The following is a 14,646-nucleotide window of genomic DNA, read 5'->3' on the forward strand; positions in this document are numbered from 1 at the left end:
TGTAAGAATACCGAAGAAATTACAGTAGAATTAATTCCCAGGTGAAATAAATACATCGTAGATGACCTTGGGAAAAATCAGTCACCCTGTGCCACAGCTCCCAATACATAAAATGATGAGAACTGAACTACTTTTTTCTCCATTTTCATCCAGGTTATTATAAGCCTATGAACTTTCTGGGTCCCTCACACATATTGTCTAGTATAACAGTTTCACCTTTGACCAGAATTTCTAGATCTCTTTAGAACAAATAATATTAATATCAGAAGAAGCTTTTCAGGAAAAAAAATCTGCAAAATCTTAAATGGTCATACCTTTTTTATTGAGGGGTCGTTTTCGTACACAAACACATATCCTGTGGTCATCGATCTACAAAGGAAACAATATTTCAATGAATTATACTCCATTTCCAGTTATATGATATTGTACTTCTGTTCTTGAAATAATTAATCATTTAAACAAAGAGAAATTTCCAAGACAGTGAGTCATCTAAATGTGTAAAAGCCCCTTGTGTCTGCACAGTAACCAAGAACCCAAAAGGGAGAACCATACATTAATAAAACTCCCTATAGATGGTGATCTGATTCTGCAGAGTATCAGGTACATCTCAGAACACTGAAAGACAATCCAGCTGTAACAGGTAGATACGTTATTGGCAGAAATTGTCACTATCTCTTTGATCATGCCCTGATAGAATCTTGAGGGGTAGAGGACGGGTAAGGATCTTAGGACAAGTCAGCATCCTAAAGGAAACTTTCATCTGTTTAGGATGCTAGTCTGTGGGATCCATTGTGAAACTTCCCTCAGAGGTAAAGAAGCTAACAAGAGCTAGGAGATATTCAAAGATATCTTTCTTAGGGTGCAAAAGCTCTCCATCCCAACATGCAAAAAGTTGGGCAGGGGAGGCAGGAAGCCAGCTTTGCTAAGTCAAGACTTCTTAGCCAAACTAAAACACAAAACCAAAATGCATAGGCAGTAGAGGCAGGGATACACATCCTGGGGAGATTATAGGGATATGGCCCAGGAGTTCAGGGAGGGGACCAGGACAGCCAAGGCACAGCTGGAGCTGAACCTCTGTCCTGATTTTGCTTGGATAGAATAATAGAATCAATTTTCTGTTCAGGGAAGCTAGAGTTTTTGAGAAAACTGCAGCACCTGGTTCTGTGAGAACAAAATTGGTAAGACACTTGGTTTTAGTTTGTGTCCACCCATGGTATTCTGGTTTCCATAGTGATCAACGTCTTTAGCAGTTTTGAGCTAGCCAGGTGCTATGGCTAGGAGCAAAACTCAGGGCAGATGACCCAAGCTGGCCAACAGAAGTATTCCATACCATAAATGTCACTCTAGCTATAAATTGGTACATTTGTATGTTATTGTTTTATTAAATCTGTTCTAATGTCAAACAATGGGTCTGTCTTTTTTTTCCCATTTCCCCTTATTGGGTGAGGAGGGGTCACAGCCTAAAAAACCCTAAAAAACCTCGCTAGGGACATGAAAAATAACAAGGGTTTCCTCAGGTACATAGGAACACAAAGGAAGAGGAAAGAAACCGTACCCCCACACATAATGAGCAAAACAAGAGACCAGGCCACAACCGACATCAAGAAGGCTGAGGTACTCAACAACTTTTTTTGCCTTAGTCTTCCTCTACCCACACCATCCAACTCAAAGAATCCAAAGGCAGGCACTGGGAAAATGAAGTACAGAAGGACATGAAGTAATGAATGACAGAAGGACCACTAGGTGGATAAAAATTTGCCGGATGGTCTCAGTCAAAGAGTTGCAGTCAATGGCTTGATGTCCAAGTGGAGTTAAGTGATGAATGGAATTCCTCAGGGGTCTTTATTGGGACTGATGCTGTTTATTATCTTTGTTGGCAACATGGAACAGTGGGATTATTCTCAATGCACCCTCAGAAACCTTGCTGATGACACCAAGATGTGTGATGTGGTAGACACACTGGAAGGAATGTCATCCTGAGGGACCTTGACAAGATTGACAGGTGGGCCCATCCAAGCCACATGAAGTTCAACAAGGCCAAGTGCAAGGTCCTGCACATGGCTTGGGGCAAGCACAAATACAGGTTGGGTGGAGAATGGATTGAGGACAGCCCTGAGGAGACGGATTTGGGGGCATTGGTTGATTAAAAAGCTCAATATGAGCTGGCAATGTTCACTCACAGCCCAACTGTATCCTGGGCTGCATCAAAAGAAGTATGGCCAGCAGGTCGAGGGAGGTGATTCTATCCCTCTATTCCACTCTTGTGAGACTCCCCCAGAAGTACTGTGTCCAGTTCTGAAGTCCTCAGCACAAGGATGTGGACCTGTTGGAATGGGTCCAGGGACTGGCCACAAAGATGATCAGAGAGCTGGAGAACCTCTCCTATGAAGACAGGCTGACAGTTGGGGTTGGTTCAGCCTGGAGAAAAGAAGGCTCTGGGGGAGACCTTACCTTCCAGTGCCTCAAGGGAGCCTACAGGAAAGCTGGGGAGGGACTTTTTGTAAGGGCATGTAGTGACAGCATGAGGTGAAATGGTTTAAAACTGGAAGAGGATAGTTTCCAATTTGATATTAGAAAGAAATTATTTCCTGTGAGGGAAGGGAGATACTGGAACAGGTTGCTCAGAGAAGTTGTGGCTGCCCCCTCCCTGAAAGTATTCAATGCCAGGTTGGATTAGGCTTTGAGCAACCTGGTCTAGTTGAAGGTGTCCCTGCCCATGCAGGGGGGTTGGAACTAGATGATCTTTAAGGTCCTTTCCAACCCAAACCATTCTATGATTATATGATTTCCACAGAGATCTGATAATCTTCATCATTTAAGTATTCTGCTCTTCTGACTTTTTTGCAAATCAAATGCCCTCCTCACCTTCAAAGATCAAATATTAATCCTCATGCTCAAAGGTTTTTTAGAGAAGTTTCATGGGTGAATCCTTTAAAATCCCAGAAAAATCTAAAATATAGAGGCTAACTACTTAGTACATGCTGGTATTATTTTATAGTCAAAAGATAGTTAAACAACATAAAAATAACTGAAAAAACCATATTATAAAGAATATTAATATATATTAAACTAATTATTTTTATGTTTACAGACATAAGTATATTCATACGTTGAAAAAATTTGAAACATAACAAAATTCAGGATAAATATTTCCACATCACTGGGGTACTTACAGGATCTGCAGTTGTCAATGGTCTATAATCCAAACTTCCCCTAAAATCTCTTATCATGCACATAATTTCATAATTTGGGTTTGTAGAATCAACATCCTAGGGAAGTAAGCAACAGAATTCATAATGCATTTTTCCTGAAATGTACTAATTTCAATATCTTCTAAATTTACTTGTAAAAAAATACACATTAACTGAAATGCTAATTTTTCTCCAAAACATCATCAATGTCTCGACTGCAAGTTTAGCGCCTTTTTCCGTTCTGATGTAGCTAATTTACCAATCATAAAGCAAAATTATTATATGCCTTCTTCATATTTTTGCTTGGCATGTAACAGAAAAGCCTTTTTAATTGAGGGCTCATTAAAAGTCTGCTCAAGAAAAATTATTCTTGCCTTTTGCTACAATCTTCACACAGCTGAACAATTGCACAACAGATCATATATACAGTCATTGCTGCTTAATCTGAGATAAGGCGGTCCAATAGACAAATGGATACACTCTATTATATAGGTACAAATCATACTGCAGAAGACAGCGCAGGTGTCCTAGCTGCTCTAAACACAACCCTGCTGGATCCAAGTTGGTTAAGGGAGGTTGATCCTACTTGCTGGTCCTGAGTCAATTTCTACAGTTACTTGGATGCAATAGAAACTAATTCCTAGACCTCTCCATAATCCAGATGTAATCCCAATTATACACAATAGGCTACATACAGGCTCACAAGATCTCCATCCCTAAACCTGGAACTATCAGTATCAGAGCAAACTGACATGTAGGAGAGGCCATGCATGGAGCCCCTCTAAACCTCACGAAGCCTGAGCTACTGAGCCTACTGTGAGATGAGCTGGTTCTCTGCAGAACCACTCAAATGTCCTTCCTGTCACTTGTCCATGCAACTGTCAGTTTTTACCCCATTTCAGGACATGCTGCTGATGGCATGCATAGCCAGCTCTAGTGCTCAGTCCTTATTAAACTTTGCATGGCTTCCCACAAATGAGTTAAAACTCCTTCTGGATCACAGTTGGCTGTGGAAATAGCATAGGAACTTTCAGAAAGCACTGCATTTGGGTTAATAAACTGAAATGGAGCCAGTTCATGGTCTCTACACCTGTGACACAGTTGATCCACATCTCAGACAAAACTGTGCCCTGGTAATCAGAAGTTGACTGTACCTTTAAGTTGTTCACCATGACTATAGTGAAATAAAACTACTTACAGTAAGTACATACAAAATGTATTCCTGTTGAAGCATTACCTTCTAACATTCAGAAAAGGGTATTGCTTATTATGGATAAGGTATTTGCCTAATATTCTTGAAACCCTGTTTAAAGGTCTTGCCCATCAGAAGCCAGTGCTTGGCTAATTATTGCTGCATTTCACAACAACAGAATACACAAAGCAACATGAAGCATAGATACATATGTCACCAAGAAAAACAGAACCTTCTCATACAGAAGTTTAAGACTGAGATGCAAGGGGAGTCATCACAGAAGTGATAAGAAGAAAATTTTAGGTTTAGTATTACATCAAAGAATTTTAATATATAAAACAAAAATTATTTGCTCCTCACACATGAAACCATAGTAATGTTTTGCATTTGTTTAAGTGGATGGAAAATAGAGAACATGAATTCAACACAAGTGACTAAGTCAACTTACAAACATCATTAAACCATGAAGTAAATTGCCTGAATTATTTACTTGGTGGTAGTACTTCTCATGTCAGTAGTATAATGGTAGTATCTCTTCAGAGAGACTAATGCACACACAGGCCTGCCAATAAGATTATGCTACTAGTTTTGCTAAAGATTTTATGCTATTATGACAGAAAGTCAATTAATATTAAGAGATTTTCTCAAAGGATTGACAACTTCATCTTTCACACATTCCTACCAACTTCCTGCCAAGATGTTTGCATGATGCAAAGCTAAATTATAAATGCATAGGCAGGTGTAAAGGAAAAAAATCACTGTTCAAACTTGAGCCTCAAATAGCTCTCCTACAAAATATCAAAGATCATAAAGAACAATTTATCATAATGTTGTAATACCTCCTGTAGAATAACAGCCCTATCTAAAAGCCAAAGATTTTATTATTTTCATCAATATATTTTCCCTAAGAAACAGCTATCATCAGTACTTGATTTTTAAATAACACACGGAAAGATAAACAATTGTAAGCAATTATTTCTGTAGGAAGAAAAAGAGAGGGAAAACTGTCTAAAGAAACAGTTATCAGAGCAATGCAATCATGAAGCAAAATATTTATCAAAACTGTATACAGGATTAAAATATTTCATTTAAATACTATAACAGTTCATAAAAATTACCTGAAAAAAGCACAATAATTCTGCAAACATCTCTTCCTGACATACCTTTTCCATCTGAGCTAAAAATACTAACCTGAGCTCTTTTTTCTCTAAGTTCTTGTTGCTGTAACCTTCTTTTTTCACGTTTCTCTTGCAATTTTTCAACCTCTTTTACACAATTAGATTTTCTACGTGCTTAAAGAAAATTATAGTTTTAAAATATATTTAGCGTTGTATGAATTTAACATTTACGTTATAACATTTCAATTCTACCAATTTATGAATAATTAGAATGTATTTATTTATATCGACTCTTTTCAAGCAAATCAATATTAGTGCAGAATAATTACAGTTATTTAACTTCTAAAATTTATAGAAATAAATAATTAGAAAAAATCATCATAATGGAACAATAATTACACAACTGAAAATATAAGGACAATGACCCTCAAAAATATTCGGACATTTGATGATATTCAGATAGATGTGGTATCATCACATGATATCTATATGATGATGCTTGGATCCATGGGATCTCTTGGTTTGAATTAAAACAAAGCCTGGTCAAAAAAAACCAAAAAAACCCCCACTGTTATGGTTAGAAAAAATAAAGGAAAAGCAAATTCCAAATACTAGAACAACTGTGACAAAAGTGAACACTTGTTTAGCCAGCCACAGAGCTCTGAAAAAGCTTCTTGAGGAAGCCTACAGGTAACTGTATATATAGACCATTTGTCATTTATGGACAGCAACATAGTCCAAGAGAATGTATATGTAATGCCCAGAATTAATGAATCATTGATGCATGGTTTACATACAAGGGGGTCCAAATTCCTTTTTTGCAGCTTGAACTGGAGATATATCTGAAACAGTACCATTTTGTTGTGAGGAAGAAGACTGCTCGGGAAGCTGAGTAGGCCGCAGACGTGAAGAACCAACCACTGCAAAAGAAAAGCACAAAACTCATCTAGATACAGAAGAGTAACATTTCTATCCAATTCTGAAACACTTCATTATGACAAGATAAAATGAGGCTCCTCTCAAGACACAACAATTTATTTGGGGCAGGGGGGAGCCATACATATAGAAAGTCTATTAATAAAGACTTTGAGTATGCAGCTTTTATTTATCCTAGTGTTAAACACCAACACAACATAATTATTAAATACCAATGCTGCATGTGCATATTTTTAAATATCCCATTACAGAATTAGTAGAACTTATTACGTGCATAGAATAAAGTATGTACTTGGAGATATGCAGTTTTGAAGTTTCAAGTGTTGAAATTTTATTTATATTGTCATTATACCCAAAAACCCTGTAAGAAAAATGACCCTCCATTTCATATTCTCTAAATGGTCCCACCCCACTGAACCTACAATCTGTGGATGAATAGAGGGATGAAAGGCAGCAAATTGCAGATCAACCTATGAGTGGAAGAAACAAGCCTTTTTGACAGTATAGTGAAAGGGATACTGTAAGGGGTGAGTAATAATACAACAAGGGGCAACGGTTATAAACTGGAGCATAGGTGGTTCCGTATAAATATTAGGAAGAATTTTTTCACTGTGAGGGTGACAGGGCACTGGAACAGGCTGCCCAGGGAGGTTGTGAAGTCTCCTTCCCTGGAGACATTCAAAGCCCACCTGGACGCATTCCTGTGTGACCTGCTATAGGTTGGACTAGATAATCTTTCAAGGCCTCCTAACAACCCCTAACTTTCTATGATTCCATGATTCTATGATATGCATACAATCACTATGTCTACCTTAACTCTTATTGATTAGATATGTGATAAGGATGCTAATTTCTGAAGATGCAGAGTGATGTCTACTCCCAGTGAATGCAGTGGGAGTGGCATGTGTGCAAGCCTCTTTGGTAGAACTGAATGTTTTTTTCAAAGAGTTGCTTTCAAGCAGGTCTGCTTCAGTTGACTAGTTTCCTTTCCACATTCCTAATGAGGTCTGCCAGAAGAGTATAAAAGAGTAGAGTGAGAAATAACCCATAGAGTTTGAATGTTTACACACAGACTGTTAGAAAAATAAGCTAAAAAATTTAAAGCATAAGAATTTTAAGTGTACTGGTTAATGTATATCAAAACACTCAATTAAGCTGAAGCAAATTGAGGATGCTTTAACTTGGAAAAGTCCACACGATTTAATGTAGAATAATTCAAAATTTTCCACCTTCAGTTCATTCAGCTTAATTTTCCTAATGCTATATTGCTTAAACTTTCATATAAATACTATTCATACAGTATGCATTTTTAAATAGGAGTAATTCTAGGAATGATGTACCATGTCTTTTAGATGTCACATGCATACATACCAAATTAGAAATGCAGACCTATTAAGGAACATTAGATGAGCAGATTAAAAATTTCCCATATTTTTAACTTCCTTCAAATAGAAAGAGATAACATTTACCTCTGTTATCTCTGGCAGGAATGTCATTCTTAATAGGTGCCGCAGTTCGTCGACTCTATAAAGAAAGAAATCTCTGATATTTCATCACCTTATTACTGAAAAGATAAACTGCAGCCCCACCTCTTCTTTCCAGTGAATAAAAATAACCCAATGTCAGCAATACAGAGAGGTGATTGCTGCCAAATCATTCCCTGAAGAGCGTGGGGTGAAGATTGCTTGAACTATACATACTGTTTCAAATCAGCCTCCAAAACCTTTTATATATTTTCCTTGAGATACATTTAGGTATATAGTCTCCAAATCCCTCTCTGCCAAATCTGTTAGAAAAATTTTATAAACCCCTATTCACCATAGGAAAAAGAAAGGAAGACAGTTATCAGGTAGCTACACAGACACAATACTTAGATTGAAAGATTCAAGCATAACAACATGTACTGTAAGTACTGTAAACTTAATATGAACATGTTGCATAGGTATTACCAACCTTCATGATTTTATTTACTTTGGCTGCTGGAGTAGGTGGTGGTGGTGTCTCTAGACTAGGTTCAATATCTTCAACAGGTGAAAGATCTGGGTTAAGTGAAAATATGCTCTCCAAGTCAATCTGTGTAAAAGAATATAAAACATATTTATGAGTCTTAGACAATATCCACTCTTTTCATGTCTCCTGTTATGTTTGAGAATAAACAATAAATTTAGTGGGTTTACCCAACAATTAATGAATTTAAAAAGACCAATAGATATTGATAATTATGTAAAGTGAGTAAATTAAAACAGAAGTAGCTAGTATTACTGTGGTAATTTGAAAATTACTCCAGAATATGAAAGATATTCTATAACATAAAAAGAAAGAGATCTCAATTATTTGAAATTTCCCAGACAGTTCTAAACAAACAGATGAATTACAAACACACACAAAAAAATAAAAGCACAGTTAAAACCATGTTAAATTTATCTTTTTTTTTTTTTTCTTTTAAGTCTTCCTCATTCAGAATGCTGTAAAATGTAAGGGGAGATAGGGGCAGGACCTTAAAAATAGTTGGCTTCAGATCTATTGAAACTTGGTTTCCTAAAGATCTTAAATAGCTTTTTTCTCTACAGACTCCATTTCCTCTAGCCGGACCTTTCAAAGACATCACTAGTGTACAGATTCAGCGTGTCCAAAGGAATGAGCTCAGCTGATGAGCTCACCAGGACACTCTCATGGTTTGGTTTTTTTCCTTTTTCCTGTGTTTTCACCAAACTGGTGAAGTAAAATTATTTCTGAGCTACTTCTCCAAATTGCAGTTGAAACTGACTAACATGGTGCAAAATTTACAGAAAAAGGTGATAGCAAAGCATAACAGGACACACACAGAAAGAGTTTCTTAAGGAAAGCAAGGCTGGAAAATTATTGTCTAAAATAAGTAAATAAACAAACTAGCAGTTTAATCCCTCAGTAATACAGACACAAAAAGATTTCTAATCCAGCTCTCCCACTAGCCTCTTGTCTGAATTGCAAGTCACTCTCCCTCTCAAAATTTTGATTTTCTACTTGTGAAAAGGGGTAACAGGGTGTGTTGTGTTGGGTGCAGCGGGATTTTGGTAATGGGGGAGGGGCCACAGGGATGGCTCCTATGAGAGGCTGCTGGAAGCTCCCCCGGCTCCAAAATCCAGACCCGGCACTGGCCAAGGCCAGGCCCATCAGCGAAGGTGAATGAGCCTCAGTGATTAATATATTCAAGAAGGAGAAACAAACTGCTATAAGACCTGCAGAGTAGAGATACCAAGGTCTGTGAGGAAGGAGGTGCCCAAACAGAGGTTCCCCTGCAGCCTGTGGTGAGGTGGCAGGCTGACCCCCTGCAGCCTATGGAGGAGCATAGTAGAGCAGATGTGGACCCCATTCCAGGGGAGGAGACTGTGCCCGAAGAAGGACATGACTCCGTGGGCAGCCCGCACTGGAGCTGTCTGTTCTTGATGAACTGCATGTCATGGAAGGGAGGACTCCTCATGTTGGAGGAGTTTGTGAAGGACTCTACCTTGGGAGGGACCCTACATTGGAGCAGGGGAAGACTGTGAGGAGTTTTCCCCCTGAGGAGGAAGGAGTGGCAGAAAACAACATGTGACAAACTGACCACAACCCCCATTTCCCTCCCTGCTGTGTGACTGAGGGGTAAGATGTAGAGAAATCAGAAGCAAAGTAATTTCAGTCTGGGAAGAAGGAAGGGGGTGGGGGAATGTATTTATTTTTAAGATCTGTTTTTGTTTTCTCATTGTCCTGCTCTGATTTGATTGGTGACAAATTCAATTGATTTTTTCCCCAAATTTTGCCTTTGAGCCTGTTTTGCCTGTGACAGTAATTGGTGAGTGAACCCTCCATGTCCTTGTTTCAATGCATGAGCTTTTAGTTTGATTTTCTCCTCCCAATCCCACAGTTGGGGAGAGGAGTGAGCAAGTGGACTCATGGTCCTTTGTTGCTGGCTGGACCTAAACCACGATACAAGGTCAGCTTTTGTAATGTGGTTCAAAATCAAATTATGAAAAACACTATTTAAAAGCTATGACACAGAGCTCAGGAAGTCAAATTTAATACAACAGCATCTGCCCAATAACTCCCATTCAAAGTAGCCTGTAACCAAAGAATCATCATGTAAATTAAGATTTATATTTTCTCTTTGTTTCCAGTACAAATTCCAAAGTAATAACCATGTAGATTACACATCTTTTAAAAGAGAAAAATTCTAAAATCATTAGATTTACCTCTTTGCCTTTAGTATCTCCATTTTCAATCCATTCAACAGTTACACTTTCATTATCTTCATTTAGGGATGTTACCATAGCTTGATGAATTCGGCCTAGAAAAGAAACACAAATGATTAATTAACAGATGGAAAAAACCTCCAGAAGTTATTTTAGTCTCTACCCTGAGACATGCAGATAGAGGCAAGAAGAGGGTTTAGAAAAAAAATGTGACAAAACAGATGATTCTTGGCCACATACTGCAAATTGGTTCAGATTTGATAAACTAGCAGAGGCCCTGATGGGACAGTCAGTGTACAAGTGGAAAACTCGATGAAGAGAAAACTGAGTGGTAAGTAAATGAAATACCATGTGAAAGCCACATGATTTAGACTCTTTTCTGAGAGCCTCCCATGGATGGGAATGCTACCTGAGCTGCTTTTCTGCTGTCCTTTCATTTTCCAAGACAATCTCTAAAATTTCCGATCACATTCAAAACAAGTTTACTGTAGTTTCTCCAGTTAGAGGAACACTTATTTTTACTTCCCTTCAAGGTAGGTCCAGTTTCTTGGGGAGCTAATATTCTTTCAAGCACATTTCAAAGTGCATTATTTCACACTAGTGAGTCCCTCCTAAAACATCTTTCCTTTATTTGGTTTCAGAAGCTTCACTTTTCAGTGAAATCAATGGTGGTCAGCCCAATCTAAATCTGTTTGAAACACTTTAGCTGCCTGGTCCACCTGATGGTTTTGCCGGTGTTCTTCACTGGCCTGACCCTTAGGTAAGTGGGCGTCCATGTGCCATACCCTTACAGTTAGTGTCTCTAACCGGGCAGCGATATCTTGCCAGAGAGTGGAAGCCCAAATAGGCTTCCCCCTGCGCTGCCAGTTGTCCCATTTCCATCCCTTCAGCCACCCCCACAAGGAAACTGCTACCATTAATGAGTCAGTGTAGAGGTAAAGCACTGGCCATTTTTCCCGTTCAGAAATGTCCAGGGCCAGCTGGATGGCTTTTATGTCTCCAAACTGGCTTGATTCACCATCCCCGTCAGCTGCTTGAGCGACTAGTTGTGTAGGACTCCAAACTGCTGCTTTCCACCTCTGCTGACTTCCTACAACACGACAGGACACATCGGTGAATAGAGCAAACTTCTTCTCATAATCTGAAAGTTCATTATATGGAGGGGCTTCCTCAGCATGGTTCCCTATCTCATCTGGTGGCATTCAAAAAACTTTACCTTTTGGCCAGTTTGTAATCAACTCCACGATACCTGGATGATCAAGGACCCATATTCAACCTCGATGTTTTATCAAGGCAATAAACTTAATCCAGGTGGCATCAGTGGCATGGTGTGTAGATGAGATCCCCCCCTTGAATATCCACTTCAGAACTGGAGATGGGGTACCAGGAGGAGTGTTGTCTCAATACCAATCACTTCTGAAGTGGCTCAAACTCCTTCATAAGCAGACAATATTTCTCTTTCAAGTTGGAGTATAAAATTGGCCTCTGAACCTTTATACTGTGTCCTGGTTTGGGCCAGGATAAAGGTGATTTTCTGTCTTGTACTTTTGCTTTTAGCTAAGTCTCTTGTAAGTAGTTGCACTTGCTGAAATTAACAGCAAGTTTCTCAGACAGTGTCTACTTCTAGGACTGATAACACTTGATGTTTATAGTTACTGCTAAAGACTGGTATGCAGAGCCAAGGACACTGCTCAGCTCTGAGGAAAACATAAAGAGATCCCACCTGCATCCCTCCTTTGGGGAGGAACAGACAAGATGGATGCCAGAATTGACCAAACAGAGTATTCCATCCCATATACGTCATCCTCAGTATAAATTTGAGGGATCACGAGGGCCAAGCCAGATTTCCAGCTTCCGGCTGCCTGCCCTTCCTGCCTCTCCTGCTTCCCTTTCTTCACCCCGGCATCCTGGAAGGATCCCGTCCATTTGCCTGCCTGTGGTCCTGATCCGTGCCAGCCCTTATCTGTGTGTTCCTGCCTCCAGTTCCTGACTGCTGCCGACTCCAGGAGTCCAGCCTGGACTTTCCCAGGGCTGCCCTGTAGCCTCGGTGGTGACGTGAGAGCTATTGGGGGAAAGGGGGGAGGAATGTGGTATCCATTTTCTTGTATATTTGTATATATTTAGTAATTTTCCCTATTTATCATTACTGTTTCATTAAAGTTGTGTAGTTTAGTTTCCAACCCATAAGTCTCTCTCCCTTATTCTCTCTCCTTTCTTATCAGGGAGGAGAGAGAGATTAATAGAGAGCATCTGTTACTCGGTTTAATTGCCAGGCCAGTATTAAACCGTGACATACTGACGAATCCAAAACCCTAGGGATCGACCTCGAGTCTCATCTGGTGCTTTCTGCCAGAGGCTCCAGATGGGACCATTATCACAGGCTGCAGTGTAGAGTACATTTTTAATCTCCTGTCCTGTTTGGACATGTCCTGGGGCCACTTCATGGACTCTCCCTCATTTTATCTGCTCTAAGGCCTGTTGTTGTTCAGGGCCTCAAGTAAAACTATTTTTCTTTCAGGTGATATTTTAAAGGGGTTTTACAATCTGAGCGTACCCAGGAATGTGCATCCTCCAAAATCCCACTGTACCCAAGAAGGTCTGCGTCTCTTTCTTATTAGTGGGTGAAGACATGGTTGCAGTTTTACTGACCACATCCATAGGGATGTGCTGGCGTCCATCTTGCCATCTAACTCCCAGGAACTGGATCTTTCAGGAAGGTCCCTTGACCTTGTTTCTCTTTATAGCAAAACCAGCTTCTAGTAGTATGCAGATTACTTTCCTGCCTTTTTCAAAGACTTCTTCAGCCATATTACCCCATACAACAATATTGTCAGATATGTATTGCAGATGGTCTGGATCTCCACCCTTCTCCAGTGCAGTGTGGATTAGTCCATGGCAGATGGTGGGACTATGCTTCTACCCCTGAAGTAGTTCCAAGCGTACTGGATGCCCCTCCAGGTGAAAGCAAATTGGGGGCTGCACTCTGCTGCTATGGCAATGGAGAAAAACATGTTAGCAATGTCAATAGTTGCATACCATTTGGCTGCCTTAGACTCCAGTTCATACTGAAGCTCCAACAAATCTGGAACAGCAGCACTCATTGATGGTATAACTTGATTTAGACCACAGTAGTCCACAGTTAATCTCCATTCTCTATCAGGCTTCTACGCTGGCCATATGGGACTGTTGAAAGGTAAGTGAGTCTTGCTGATCACCCCTTAGATCTCCAATTGGTGAATAAGATTTGGATGGGGAGCAGGGAGTCTGTGTTGGTATGGCACTGGTGACCATATACTGTATTAGATGCAGTTGGTACCTGCTGTTCCTCCACCCTCATCAGGCCCACCACAGAAGGGTCATCCAAAAGGCCAGGCAAGGCAGACAGTTGGTCAGTTTCCACAGCTACTACACCGAAGGCGCACTTATACCCTTTTGGGTCCTTGAAATACCCTTTCCGGAGAAAGTCTATACCAAGGATGCACAGAGCATCTGGGCCAGTCACTATACAGTGGGTGCCCCAGACATTTCTGGTCAGGCTCATTTCAGCCTCCACTACAGTCAGGTCTTGAGACCCTTCTGTTACTCTGGAGATGGTAATAGAGTCCACTCCTTTGTGATTTGATGGTAGCAAGGTGCACTGTGCACCAGTGTCTTCCAGGGCTCTGTATCTCTGTGGTTATGCTGTGCCAGGCCACCAAATCCACACTGTCCAGTAAACTCAGTTATCCTTCTCCTCCACCTGGCTGGAGACAGGGCCCCTCTAACGTTGAGTACAGCACCCACACTGAACAGAAGGGTTTGTGTGGCAAACTGGAGTCTCACTGTTACTTCTTTGACTCACAGTTGGGTTGGAGACCCATCTGTTGGGGCCAGCAATGGGTGGTTCTTGGGATATTGGAGCAGCCATCCTTCTGGAAACAAAACCTCCAGTGGTATTGCCTTGCAGCTCCTGTACTCTTGCACACAGGGTAGTGGTGGGTTTGCCATCCCATATACTCATG

General features: G+C 40.1%; 1 protein-coding gene across 1 annotated transcript in view; it reads right to left on the bottom strand.

Annotated features, from left to right (window-relative positions):
• Positions 1 to 14,646, bottom strand: part of LOC139789264 (kinesin-like protein KIF2A) — an 88,651-nt gene that overhangs the window by 40,102 nt on the left and 33,903 nt on the right. Inside the window, exons 2-8 of the mRNA XM_071729761.1 lie at positions 10,646 to 10,740; positions 8,391 to 8,510; positions 7,907 to 7,961; positions 6,299 to 6,421; positions 5,575 to 5,675; positions 3,174 to 3,269; positions 315 to 369 (exon numbers count right to left, since the gene is read on the bottom strand). Coding sequence (XP_071585862.1) covers positions 315 to 369; positions 3,174 to 3,269; positions 5,575 to 5,675; positions 6,299 to 6,421; positions 7,907 to 7,961; positions 8,391 to 8,510; positions 10,646 to 10,740 — 645 coding nt within the window. The remainder of the gene's footprint in view (positions 1 to 314; positions 370 to 3,173; positions 3,270 to 5,574; positions 5,676 to 6,298; positions 6,422 to 7,906; positions 7,962 to 8,390; positions 8,511 to 10,645; positions 10,741 to 14,646) is intronic.

The sequence above is a fragment of the Heliangelus exortis genome, chromosome W (genome assembly GCF_036169615.1).
Source record: "Heliangelus exortis chromosome W, bHelExo1.hap1, whole genome shotgun sequence".
Taxonomy (NCBI): domain Eukaryota; kingdom Metazoa; phylum Chordata; class Aves; order Apodiformes; family Trochilidae; genus Heliangelus; species Heliangelus exortis.